Consider the following 12,541-nt stretch of genomic DNA (forward strand, 5'->3'; position numbering starts at 1 on the left):
GTTACTTGGACCTCCTGAGCTACCTTCTCCCTATCTGTGAAATGGGGCCATAACACCGACCTCATCAGAGATGCTGATTCAGTGAAATTACACGCGTACCGTTCCTGACACACAGCAGACATCCTATAAATGCATTTCGCATGTCCTCTTCCCTTCTTCACAAAAAGGGAGTTTATCATCTAACGTCCTTCAGCCTTCCTCTGAATCTGGAACAGCCAGCACTAACTCAGCGCGAGGGAAGAATGCCAGAGCATGCTGAATCTCATCACCGTGCCAACAACACGCCATCGTAGATTCAGAAAATTCCTTCTGAGTTTAAGCATTTCTAAATACCTTTCCTGAACTGAGAAGGCAGACCGAACCAAGTGTAAAAAGACTCTTCTCCTCTGTTTGTAAAGCATCTTTTCCGTCTTCTGTGGATTTTCACGATCTGTAACTGGACTTGTGTACCCAGCTGGCAGCTGCACCACCCAGACCCCGAGGTAACTGTAGTTTAGCCCCAATTGTTTTTTTCACTCAGAGCAGCCTACAAATTCTATTTCAAGCACACACACGTACAGAATGCAGATGTGGGAATGAAAACCAGGCCCTTTTGGGGAATGAGGCCGTGATATTTGACTGTAGTGAGGCCACTAGTGGCCCATGTACAGGGGCCCCACCCAGGCATAGTTGGGGCTCAGACCTCAAGAGTGGTTTTGGCCTTTGGATATGACATTAGCAATCACATGGACAGTCACCACATCTCGCGTTCGGGGCAAAGACGTTGCACAATCTATGATCAGACAGGCTTGAAAGGCTTTTTCTGTACACTGAAAAACGTGTAACAGCATGGAAATTCTAGAAAACTAACTCTCTGAAGGTCTACTCCAATCAAGGAAATGGCCACTTCAGAACGTGCTTCTCATGTGTATCCAAACCAGGAACAAGATTCCTAGGCTGTTCACATCATGCAGCAAAAGCTCTTACAGCTCAGATGGATCCCCAAATGAACATTCCTTTTGGATGACTAATAAATCATTCATTCATTCATTCATTCATTCAACAAATATTTATTAAGAACCTACTATATCATTGGTAGTATCACAGGTACTAAGGCTGCCCTGGTGAACATCAACAACAAGAAACATTTTTAAAGAAATCCCTGGCCGAATTCCCTGGCGGTCCAGTGGTTGGGACTCTGCTCTTCCGCTGCCGAGGATGCGGATTCAGTCCCTGGCGGGGAACTAAGATTCCGCCAGCCGTGAGGTGCAGCCAATAAATAAATACATACATCATAAAAAATTAAAAAGAGACAAGAGGAATTGGATGTATTTTTTAAAATCCCTGGCCTCATGAAGCTTCCATTTCGGCAGGAGAGACTGACAATAAACAGTAGTAATAATGAAAATATGAGTTACAGTGTCTAGTGAAAAACACTCAGGAAGAAAATGAAGCAGGGCTGGGGTATGAAATATGAGACAGAGTGGGTGCTGAAATTTTGGAGAAGGTGGTGAGGGGAGGCCTCGCTGGGAAGCTGACTTTAATGAAAGACTTGATGAATGGTTTGGATAAATACAGACTTAGATCAAAAATATTTCCTCCCGGGTTTTCGAGGCTGTGTCTCCATTGTCTTTGGTTTCTGGGCTGCTGTTAAGAAAGCGAATGCCCTTCTGACTTCTCCTTCCTCTGTGACTTTTCTCCACACCCGCTGGGAACTTGTAGGAACCTCTGTGTTTCCCCTGCCATCTGGAACGTCTCAGGGACAAGCCTGAGTGTGTTGAGCATTTCATGAACACTTTCAGTCTCCAAGCTCATGTCCTTCAGTTTGGGGAGAAAAAAAAAAATCTTATAATACTTTTGGAAAACTGCTCTGCTTTTCCTGACCTCCTTACCCAAATCCCCATTATTAGGAATTGAGAGGCTCTGAAGTCATTCTCTATTGTTCTTACTGGTTCTCACCTTTTCCCCTCTCGTAGTCGTTTTGCTGCCCTTTTTGAGATTTCGTCAACTTTTTCTTCTCCACTGAATTTGTCATTTCTGTTCTCATGGTCCCCAGAGCTCGCTCTTGCCCTCCAAATTTCCCCTTTTCTTGGACTGTCTCATCTCTTCTGAGTTTCTGTTTTCTGTTTATTTCTCACATGAAAGAGGCTTTATGAAATGTCTGTTAACCCTTGCTAGTCTGTTCATGCATAAGCGAGGCACGGTTGTACTCACTGGAAGCTTTTATATATGGCCCAGGGTGCTTCACGATGGAGTGACCGGACAGAATCGAAACCTTACCCTCAAAAATCTGTTGGTCTGTTCTTGGAGGACAGTCAGCTTTCCTCCAGTTTCCTGACCAAGACGTCAGCCCTTTGCCAGAATTTTGTCAGAGGGCACCTCATGCACCTTCCCCTGTGCTTTGTGACCCAGAATCCAGTCCGTGGGTTCAACCTCTTCAGTGGTTCTGCTGTGGCTTTGGGGAATCGCCTGGCTGAATGGCGTAGACAGGGGGATGGAGGAAGCGTGTTGCACCATTACAAAGATTCAGCCAGCCCTCATGCGTTCCACTCACTCTGCGTTCTTAGCTTCAGAAGAATCTGGTGCCTCTTTTCCCGAACTTCCCTGGCCCTGCAGTTATGCAGAGTTCTGTGCTTGAAGACCTAGGTGTCAGCTTTCTCTCGTCTGCTGTTGTCTCCTCTCTCCTCCCCTTAATTCTTTGATGTACACTTTTTTAATTCTTCATTGTCATCTGAATGGAATTTCAGAAGGAGATGGACATAAATTGGTTACATCAACTGCCATATTTAAGCACAAGTCACATTCTGTTCTATTTCGAGTCTCTCCTGCCAACAATTACTCTGTTGGGCCTGGTAGAGTGCCTCAGGAGATTCTCACAAGAAGTAGGAGTCCAAACGAAATGTCAGGATCTTCCGTCCCGACGCAGTTATCTATCTCTGAACAACAAGTGACCCTAAACATAGTGACCTAAAGCAACCACAATTGTTTATTTGCTCATGATTCTGCCATTTGGGCAGTGTGTGGAGGGGGCATCTCATTTCTGTTCCATGGGACATTGGCTGGGACAGCTCTCCTGGGACTGAGGGTTCCCCTCTCAAGATGGTGCACCCACATGACTGGCCAGTGGTCCTGGCTGGAGAATGGGTGCTCAGCGGGGGCCGTCAGTCAGGGCTTCCGTTCTTCTTCATGTGGCCTCGGTTGGGCTCCATGGACGCTTGGTTCCGTGAGGGAGCGTCCAAGACCACACTCACCAAGAAGGCAAGCTCTCTTGTGCAAACTCGTATTGAGCTTCCGTTTTGCGTCACACTTGCTAGTGTCCCATTGGCCAAAGCAGGTCACGTGGCCAAGCCCAGACCCCACGTGGGAAGGGACACTCCACAGGGCCGTGACGGCTGGGAGGCAGGGTTCATGGGGAACCACATGCCCCCTGGAAGTTTAAAATGCTATGATCCTGTGCTTGTGTTGTTCTTTGTGTAACTGATTTGTTCCATTTTCTTTCTGATACATTGGGGCACCAGGCTCTTGCAGATATTTTCATTTGATATTAACATTCAATATGTATTAGAGCCACAGAAATGCATTTCCACCTAAAACATTTCTGAATGGACATAAAGACATAACCTATGTCGTTTACCTATGGCTATAATGATTGTGTTCCTGGTCAGTGAAAGATGTGGGAAAAAATTCACCCTATGGGGTCAAATTCCTAAATATACCTTTCAAGGGAATTAAGTATTGTTGTCTTTTGCCTTAGGTTACCAAAGGTTAGCTTCTTGTCCTTTTGGTTTTAAAATAGTTGAAAATGAGCCTCTTTAACACCTGCCCAGACTCCAAAGAATAAAAGTGGGTATTTACATCATAACCAGAGAGTGCATTTCTTGGAAATTCCAAACACATGTCTCTGGTGATGTGCTTTGCAAGCGTGTCCGGAACATTCCTGCCTGTGGTAGGGCAGAAGTGGCTTAGCTTGTGCTGTGTGTCGTTGAGTCTTGGTCTGTGACTGATAACTGTGTCCATCTTGTGCGCAGGGGTTCTTTATCTCCAGTATGGAGATGAAACCAAGCAGCTCAGGATGCCGAATGAAATTACAAGTGCAGACACAATCCGTGCTCTCTTCGTAAGTGCCTTTCCACAGCAGCTCACCATGAAAATGCTGGAGTCGCCCAGTGTCGCCATTTACATCAAAGATGAAAGCAGAAATGTCTATTATGAGTTAAATGATGTCAGGTAAGCAGTTACGTCATTTGTTCGTGTGCGTGTGTCCACCATCTTGCGTTGACGGTTGGTTCCGACTCCTTATCTCTTTGTGTTCCAGTGAAGAAAGCACACCTGTTGTCCTGGTGGGCAGGTTTATTTTACCCAGGTGTGAAACCACTATCTGGTTTTCTAGAACTTATTGACAAGGTTTGGTTTACAAAGGTGAGGACAGACTTCTCCCACACAGATCTTTTCATGTTACTTGTGAAAGGAATGGAAGAAATGAGCCAGTCTGCTGTTCATCTAAGAGTTAGGAGAACTAAGGCCCAGAAAGATCATATGAGTTGAAGGTTATACTTACAGGTGGAATTTAACCAACTCCTTCTCAAGGGTTCTTGTCATCACAGACAGAGCCTGTAGACATTTTAGGTAATGATCTCACTGGCCTATTCTTTATACGAACAAGTTAGAATAAAAGCAGTGGACTCTATGCTATTGTCCACAAGAAAGGAGGCTAAGAAGCGTTCCTTTTCCATTTGTTTCTTAAATAGTTGGCCTTTACTAAAGGATCCCACTTTCTCAGTGAGCTTTCTCCTGGGCTTCTAGTAAAATGTACTCTAAAACGAGGCTAAATGGAGTCATGCTGTGGCAGGTGGCATGGAAAGAGAAACGCCTTTATCAACCGCAGGGGTGTTGTGCATAGAACAGAAGGGACCATCTGAGCTCTTCCAGCCAAACAAGCCTGAGAAACAGGACTTAAATCAACGCAAGTAAGCAGTCGCTAGTATAGCCGCTGAACATTCTAGAGCGGAAAAAAATGATTGAGCGACTCATCCAGCCCTTTCATTTGATGGGACCAGAACCTCAGATGCATAAATATTAAGACTTACTCAAGATCATGTAGCCGATTAATTTCTAAACCCAGACCCAAACCTGACTGTCCATATTCTGGGCCAAGAATTTTTTATTCCCTCAGAATGTTCTCCCCTCAACTCATCTGGGCCCCAACTTGGACTTGTGGATTCCTTCCCTGTGGGGATAGCAGACTTTCCTGTTTCTTCATCATGGAATTAATAGGAACTACTTTTTTAAAATATGCCTTTAGTGCATAATAAATGTAAACTGATAAATATCTAACAGTGATCTGAAATGACATATTTAGGCATGTACCAAGGCATATGAGTAATTTAGAGCTTTCAAGGTTTGACACATGCCCTCAGGTAGAGGTGCTATATCTGTTACCCAACCTTCCTGCTTTTTAAAAACATGTTTCAATATTCATGGGTTTCAGAAAATTCACATTTGTTTTTTGAAATAAATTATTGATCCAGCTGTCACCAAAAAAATCCTGAATTTACAAAGCATAAACTTAAACATGAAGTAATCATGTGATATTTAGAGAGTATGTTCACAGTAATATAATCCCATGTAGTGGTTTAACATGGACAACCATCTTCTTGAATTTCTGCGTTTTGCAGTTAGAGAACTTGAGGGATATGGTAATAATAAATACACATGAAACTACACAAAGCCACTTTCGATTGTGGAGCTCAAGGCTGATGAGATTATTGTAAGCAGTTGGACCCCACTGTCTTGCAGCCCGTACAAGAATTTTTGTATTACAATGAGTCATGATTTTCTAGAGGCTTTCCCAAGCCTCAGAGTATGACTACTAAGACTTTCTGCACACATTCTTTGGGAATGTGTGACGTAGTCACAAAAGGAGAAATGGGAGGGACGACAAAGAGGAAAAGGTACCCAAAACTTCCAAACTGAGATGATCTTTCTTGATGCAAATTCAGTTGATAAAATATTGGATTGGCCAAAAAGTTCATTCTGGTTTTTCCATAAGATGTTATGGAAAACCTGAATGAACTTTTTGGCCAACCCAATAAATGAAAGCAGAGCCTGAGAGAAGTGATCACTTTAAACAATAATAATTTTCAGTTAGTTTGTTTCTATTTGCGGAAGTGATGGTCTCCTTGATTCTTAGGCTGCGGTACTGATAGCCTGATTTTTTTAAAATCTCATTTAAAATGTTTAAGTGGAAAGTCCTTGGTTTATAAATTTGTCTATAATTTTACTTTTCAGTGTTTTGATTTACATATAAAAAGTAGATCTCAAAATATTTAAGTGGATAAAATGTGTTTATGTGGTGATGATTATAATATTTATGTGAGATGATCACATGTATGTCCTTTCCAAAGAATTATTATTCTTTGCTTTTATGCATAAAATGCCCCAAGTATATTTTATTTTATTTTATTTCACCATCAGCATTAAATAGAACCTCGCTCCTTGCAAGAAAAAAAAATGTAGTGTGTAGATTTTACCTGAAGACACTGGCTTTAGTCTTCTAAACCCAGAGACAAATATCATTTCACATCCAATATTTTTGAAGTGACGGTATATTTGTTAAACATTTGGTTCTTTCATCATGGTGTTGGGTTCTCCACCTTTTCCTTAGGGAAATGCTACAGAGAGTTTAGGCCGAAATTCTGTGTTGTAAATGTCGCCATGGTAAACGCAAGCTGGGCCTTTACTGTTGGTTCATCTTGGATGAACATGTTTCTAAATTAATAAATCAACCTCCTGTGTTTTAAATACCTTCAGACCCACACTGAGTTTTTTTCATGGCTCAAGTAAGGTTTTCAGTTTCCTTACATCGTCCCTTGGGACTTTGCCCCCTCCTCCTCCCAGCCACAGGGTGAGTTCCTGCAGTGAATCCCCACATCCTTTTCTTCCGCAACCTCTTTACCTCCTAGTAACTTAGTCCCTTCTAATAACAAGGACCGCACGCCTCCCCTTAAGCAGACTTCTAATGAGCTGCTTGAAATTTGGAGCAACCGTGCAAGCTGGGGCTAGTCACTGCTTTAAAGCAACCACTGATGGGTATTTGTTGGAGGGAAGCGAGCCTCGTCCAAGGATGCGCCACTTCGTTGAAAACAGAAGCACAACCCAATAATCCCAATGATTGCGATCGGCCCACAGAACATGTGGCTGCAGCTGGAGGAAAGGAACGTGTCTTCCTGCACAGGGTTCCCTGAGCTCACCACGCTGGCACTGGCAGGAATCACAGTGTAGACGGGGCTAAACGTTCCTGGGGGTGTCCCTTCTGCTGATGAAAGCCGCAGGTGGAGGGCGAAGGACTTCGTAGACATTCCTAAGCTCTTAAATAATTTTGAGGTAGGCTCTTAGCAAATTGTGGTTCTGTCCTTTGCAGCAGTACGAGTGACTCCAGGGTTCTAAGTGTTTTCAGAGGGAGAGACAGACCAGTGGAAGAATTTATCCGCTGCTTTTCCTGTAATTCAACTTGTATGTAGAACAGTATTTTTAAAAATCCACTATGGAGAGAAGAATCTAGTAAAATTTTTAAATGCCTTCAAAAAAAAAAAATCCACTATGGAAGAAAAAAAAGGCATCGTAAAGATACTAGTTTTGATCTTTGTGGTACTTTTTTTTTTCTGGACTGCAAATACATTTTCTTTCCCTTGCTTAAGGTGTTTGAAGGGAAAAAAAGCATTTTTCCTTTGCATGTATTCGTGAGATAAGTAGAAAACCAGGTGTCTGGGCAAAGTAAACAATTAAATATTTAAATATTAACCAAATTCCTTTGAATGTATTGTAAATATGGGAGCTTTATTGTTTCTTAAAGTGTTAACTTTCATTACCCAGAATCTTGAAAGAAGGTTTATGCTACCCGATGTTTACGGGTGGAGAACTGCGGGGAAAGAATAATACTTTGCTGAGGAACCAAAATAAAAAGGAAAGGAAAGAAAAGCTGAAGTCATTTTTCTCCTTTGCCTTATTTATTTTTGCCTATTTTTATGGTAAAAGAACGTTTTGCCTGGTTGATTGCACACAACGGCTAGATTGTCTGTGGATGTCTTTTACCTGATGCTTACGGGCAGACGGAGGAAATGGCCAAAATAAGGCTCCTTTCATCTGCCATAGTTATTGATGTTTCCGATTCCAGGAACATTCAGGACAGATCCCTTCTCAAAGTGTACAACAAGGATCCTGCCCACGCATTCAACCACACGCCGAAAACTGTGAACGGAGACGTGAGGGTAAGTGTCCCTGTTCTATTTTTACTTGAATTCTGTGGGTTGAACCATCCCTCCTTCTGGTGTTGGTTCCCTGTGTAATCACACCCAAACACCAGATCTGGGGGGTTCTTACTGCTCTTCTTGTCTGATAACTCATTATTTGTTCATTGGTAGAGAAATCAGATTTCCTTATCATTTGGAGTAAAGGGATTGAAACAGGGCTTCACACATCCTAATTCACCTCTAAGCATGGAGTTTAGTTATATCCTGACTCCAGGGGGGTCCTGAAAATCTGTACATGAAAGAGTTCTTGGTCTATAATATATTAACTTACTCAGAGGATCTCTTGCTGTTTTTTCTCCAGTTAAAAACAAGGGTAACATACCAACAACAACAAAGCCCGTGCACAACTGCATGTAGAATCTATTAATATCCTTATATCTGCTATGCCAAGTCCTAGCAGCCTAATTAAGTTATTCACCTCCTAATTCAGGACTGTTTGCTGTTATAACAGCAAATAGTGTTAAATATTATCCAATGTCACCTGAATTGTGTTGAGGGCAAAGTACAAAAATCCGCATGCTTTGTGGGCTAAAATTCTCTAGATTTAGATCATCGTAGAAGATTATCCAGACATTCAAAGCACACAGGGATATTTTGAAGAATAAAGAACAGGGAAACTGAAAAGACAGATTGTAAAATCACACTAATGCAAGTCCATTAGAAAGGGATTGAGTTTCTAACAGTAGCGCTACATTCCTCTGCAGTAAAAATGAGAAGAAAAAAAGATTAACTTCTCCAGATGCACCTTTCCCCTACCCCAACCCATTGCCCCACACAAATTTAGAAGGTGCCTCGCCATTTTATATCATCCTTTCTGAGGATTAGCACTAGATGCTGAAAAGAGTTTTACTAGAAGAAAAGTAAATGAGGAGGTCCTATTGCCAAAGAAACCCAGGCACTGTCTGTCCTAGAGTTGCAGTAGTGTTCTTCAAGGTCTGTGCTTCCTGACAGTGGGTATTAGTTTTTGTACTGCTGCTGTAACAAATTATCATGTATTTAGTGGCTTACAATGACACAGATTTACTACCTTACAGTTCTAGAGGTCAGAAGTCCAACATAACTCCAGTGGACTCAAATCAAGAGGTCACTGGCATTCCTTTCCAGAAGCTTGGAGACAATATGTTTCCTTTTTTTTCTCCAGCTTCTAGAAGCCACCCCCATTCTTCATCTTGTAGCCCTTTTCCTCCATCTCTAAACCCAGCCAAATAGCATCTTTCTGACCCTGCTTCCCTCATCACACCTCCAGCCCTCCCTCTTCCTCTGTTAAGGACACTTGTCATAACATTGGGCCCAAGATTCCAGAATGATCTCCCTGTATTAGGGTCAGCTGATTGGCCACCTTCATCCCCTTTTCCGTGTAGTCACAGGTTCTGGGGACTAGGACGAAGACATCGTTGTTCTGCCTACCACACAGGGTCTGTGAGTTTAGGTCTGTGAGTTTAGGACCAAGAGGCCAGGAGGTAAGATAGAAAGTGCTGGGAGAATTTCCATGTCATTCTGGACTGGAAGATGAGTGATGACATTGTGGGATCAGAGCCTACACACTTTTGGAGGAAGAGGCCTCTTACATTCTCCACGGCTGCTTTTTTATGTCAGAAATAATCTGTGATTTGAAGTGGAGGCTGTGCTGCTACTTGAGGAAAGCTAGGAGTTGGAAGTTGGCTTTTAGGCATTACACTTTCAGTATAAACCAGCTCCACGTGAAGACTGATGGAATCACGCTATTCACAAAGCCTGCGCCGGATTTTATGGTACACTTTGCTTTTCATGACCCCATTCTTCTCTTTCTCGGTGACATTCTTAAGAGTCCTTGCTCCCTTGGAGATCCTTACTTTTTGAGACATCTAGCCTTCAAAGTTTCATGAGTTTCAGAGTTCTGTTTTTGCTACATGCAGTCCGCACAGGGGCCTCAGAATCGCCTCTGAAAATCTTGTTTATGGCTGGAGAGGACACCTGTTTTTAACTCTTGAGCAGATGTGGTACCTCCGTAAGGAGCAGCAGTGAGCACGGAGAAAATCAAGTATTAACCATCTGGACAGAGTCTATGAGGATTCAGTACTTTGGCTCTGGGTTTCAGTAGAGTTGTTCAGTTTTTACTTTTCAATGAGACCCTTGTGGGTCACTTTCCGAGTGGCCCACAGCCTGCTTTAGACAGCAGTGTTCTCTGGAGGAAAGTCAGACTGTTCGCCCTAGAGGAGGGGAAACGAATGTTCACCATCCAACCCACAGAAAAACTTTCAGGTTTCAGTGAAGACGACTTAGAAATGAGAAATAGAACGCAGTTTTAAAACCAACTCAGTGTGATCGTGCCTGCAGTTTGCAACTTGGCCCCTATTGATGGATTCCAGAAGCTAAAAGACCTGGAATTCCTTCTGCCTCACCTTTTGGCTCTGGGGGTTGGAATTCTGTCTCCTTCTTGATGAAGGTGGCTGCCTTGCTATTAAAGGAAAGGAAGCTTTGTTGAGTCCTGCCAGGAACGCAGCTGCATAAGCCCGCTGCTCATGGTAACAGAAATAGAGAACAAAGCAAGGATCAACTGCTATAGACTAAACCAAGCTGCATGGTGGGTGGAGAGCTCCGTCTTCTCGTATGTTTGCAATGCTCACGTGGCCGGGAAGGAATTTGATGATAACTGCTCACCTGAAGCAGTTGTGCAGCCCTGCACCTCATGTCGCTGGTCTTCATCCACCAGCCTCCAGAGGCAGCCTGGGCCAGACCTCCCAGCTGCCCACTCGTTACCAATACACATGCGTGTCTCGGAAAACATGGGTGGGACCAGGCCGAGGTACGACAGCGGCAATGCCAGCACTTTGTGGTGGCCTCGGGGACTTTCCTTAGACAATGAATTTAATATCTTGCCTGTGAGAGAGGAGAAAATGTGAGACTCCGGATCCAAAACGGCCAGTTATCCAGAGCAGTGATGGTAGTGGTGTTAGTCGTGAAGCATGGAGAGCTAAAGTATTAACGCCGAGGTTTGGGGCCTTAGGGTGTGCGTGGAATAGATGTTTGGCGGGGAAAACACGTGTCGAGTTTTTCATTGAGCATCTAGCTGAGCATTTTTTAAATTGATTTATTTCTTTAATTGAAGTATAGTTGATATACAATATTGTGTTAGTTTCAGGTGTACAGCAAAGGGATTCAGTTATTTTTTTCAGATTATATTCTATTTTAGGCTATTATAAGATATTGAATATAGTTCCCTGTGCTATGCAGTAAATCCTTATTGCTTATCTATCTTATGTATAATAGTTTGTGTCCATTAATCCCATACTCCTAATTTGTCCCTCCCTTCTTCCCTCCCTCTCCCGTTCGGTAAACATGTGTTTGTTTTCTTTGTCTGTGAGTCTGTTTCTGTTTTGTATATAGATTCATTTGTAATATTTTTAGGTTCCACATATAAGTGATATCATATAGTATTTGTCTGTCTGACTTCACTAAGTATAATATTCTCTAGGTCAATTCATGTTGGTGCAAATGACAATATTTCATTCTTTTTATGGAAGAGTAATATTTCATTGTGTGTGTATGTATATATATATATATATATATATGTATGTATGTATATACACACATACATACACACACACACCTCATCTTCTTAAGCCAGTCATCAGTTAATGGGCACTTGGGTTGTTTCGATGTCTTGGCTATTGTAAATAGTGCTGCTGTGAACAATGGGGTGCATGTATCTTTTCAGTTTAGCGTTTTCGTTCCTTCCTGAGCTGAGCATTTTTGAAGCTAGTCTATCCAATGAGACTTGTGGTTCTCTGCTGGGACTGAGCATCCCCTCACTCTTTACATGTGGGTGCAAATCACCCAGATCTCAATGAATCGCCTGGCTTTTGTTTCATCACATTAGATAGTAGCTTTGATAATTAAGTTCCCAAGGGGCTGAGCTCACCACATGGAACGGGCCCTTTTGCCAAAATTACATATGTACTCATGGGTTTGTAATTCACACATGTACAACTCAGAAGATGAGCTATTCCATTCTGTGGCTCTCAGAGGGTACCAGGGACTTCCAGTTCACCAAACCTAGTGGCTCTTACACAGTTTTCAGGCTTTTCCACAGTTTTCAGGCTTTTCCACCTTCTTGTGTGCTTTGAGATTACTTCCCAAGGTTCTTTGCTCCAGTCCGTCAGTTCTCTCCTTCCTGTATGTCTTAATTTTTACTTGCATGTAAGATAGCTTCCACATTTGCATAGAGAATGCATTCCCCAGAATTGCCCTGCATCTTAAATTACTTCCTAATG

The 12,541-nt window shown here is 42.6% G+C and overlaps 1 protein-coding gene across 11 annotated transcripts in view; it reads left to right on the forward strand.

Moving 5' to 3' along the window:
• KIAA1217 overlaps window positions 1–12,541 on the forward strand; it is a 326,913-nt gene that overhangs the window by 202,986 nt on the left and 111,386 nt on the right. For all 11 annotated transcript variants that reach the window (XM_082647790.1, XM_082647780.1, XM_082647782.1 and 8 more), the window contains exons 4-5: window positions 4,008–4,206; window positions 8,153–8,246. In XM_082647790.1, the coding sequence (XP_082503916.1) occupies window positions 4,008–4,206; window positions 8,153–8,246 (293 nt within the window). The remainder of the gene's footprint in view (window positions 1–4,007; window positions 4,207–8,152; window positions 8,247–12,541) is intronic.

This window comes from Grampus griseus (assembly GCF_964374135.1).
Source record: "Grampus griseus genome assembly, chromosome: 2".
In the NCBI taxonomy this organism is placed as follows: domain Eukaryota; kingdom Metazoa; phylum Chordata; class Mammalia; order Artiodactyla; family Delphinidae; genus Grampus; species Grampus griseus.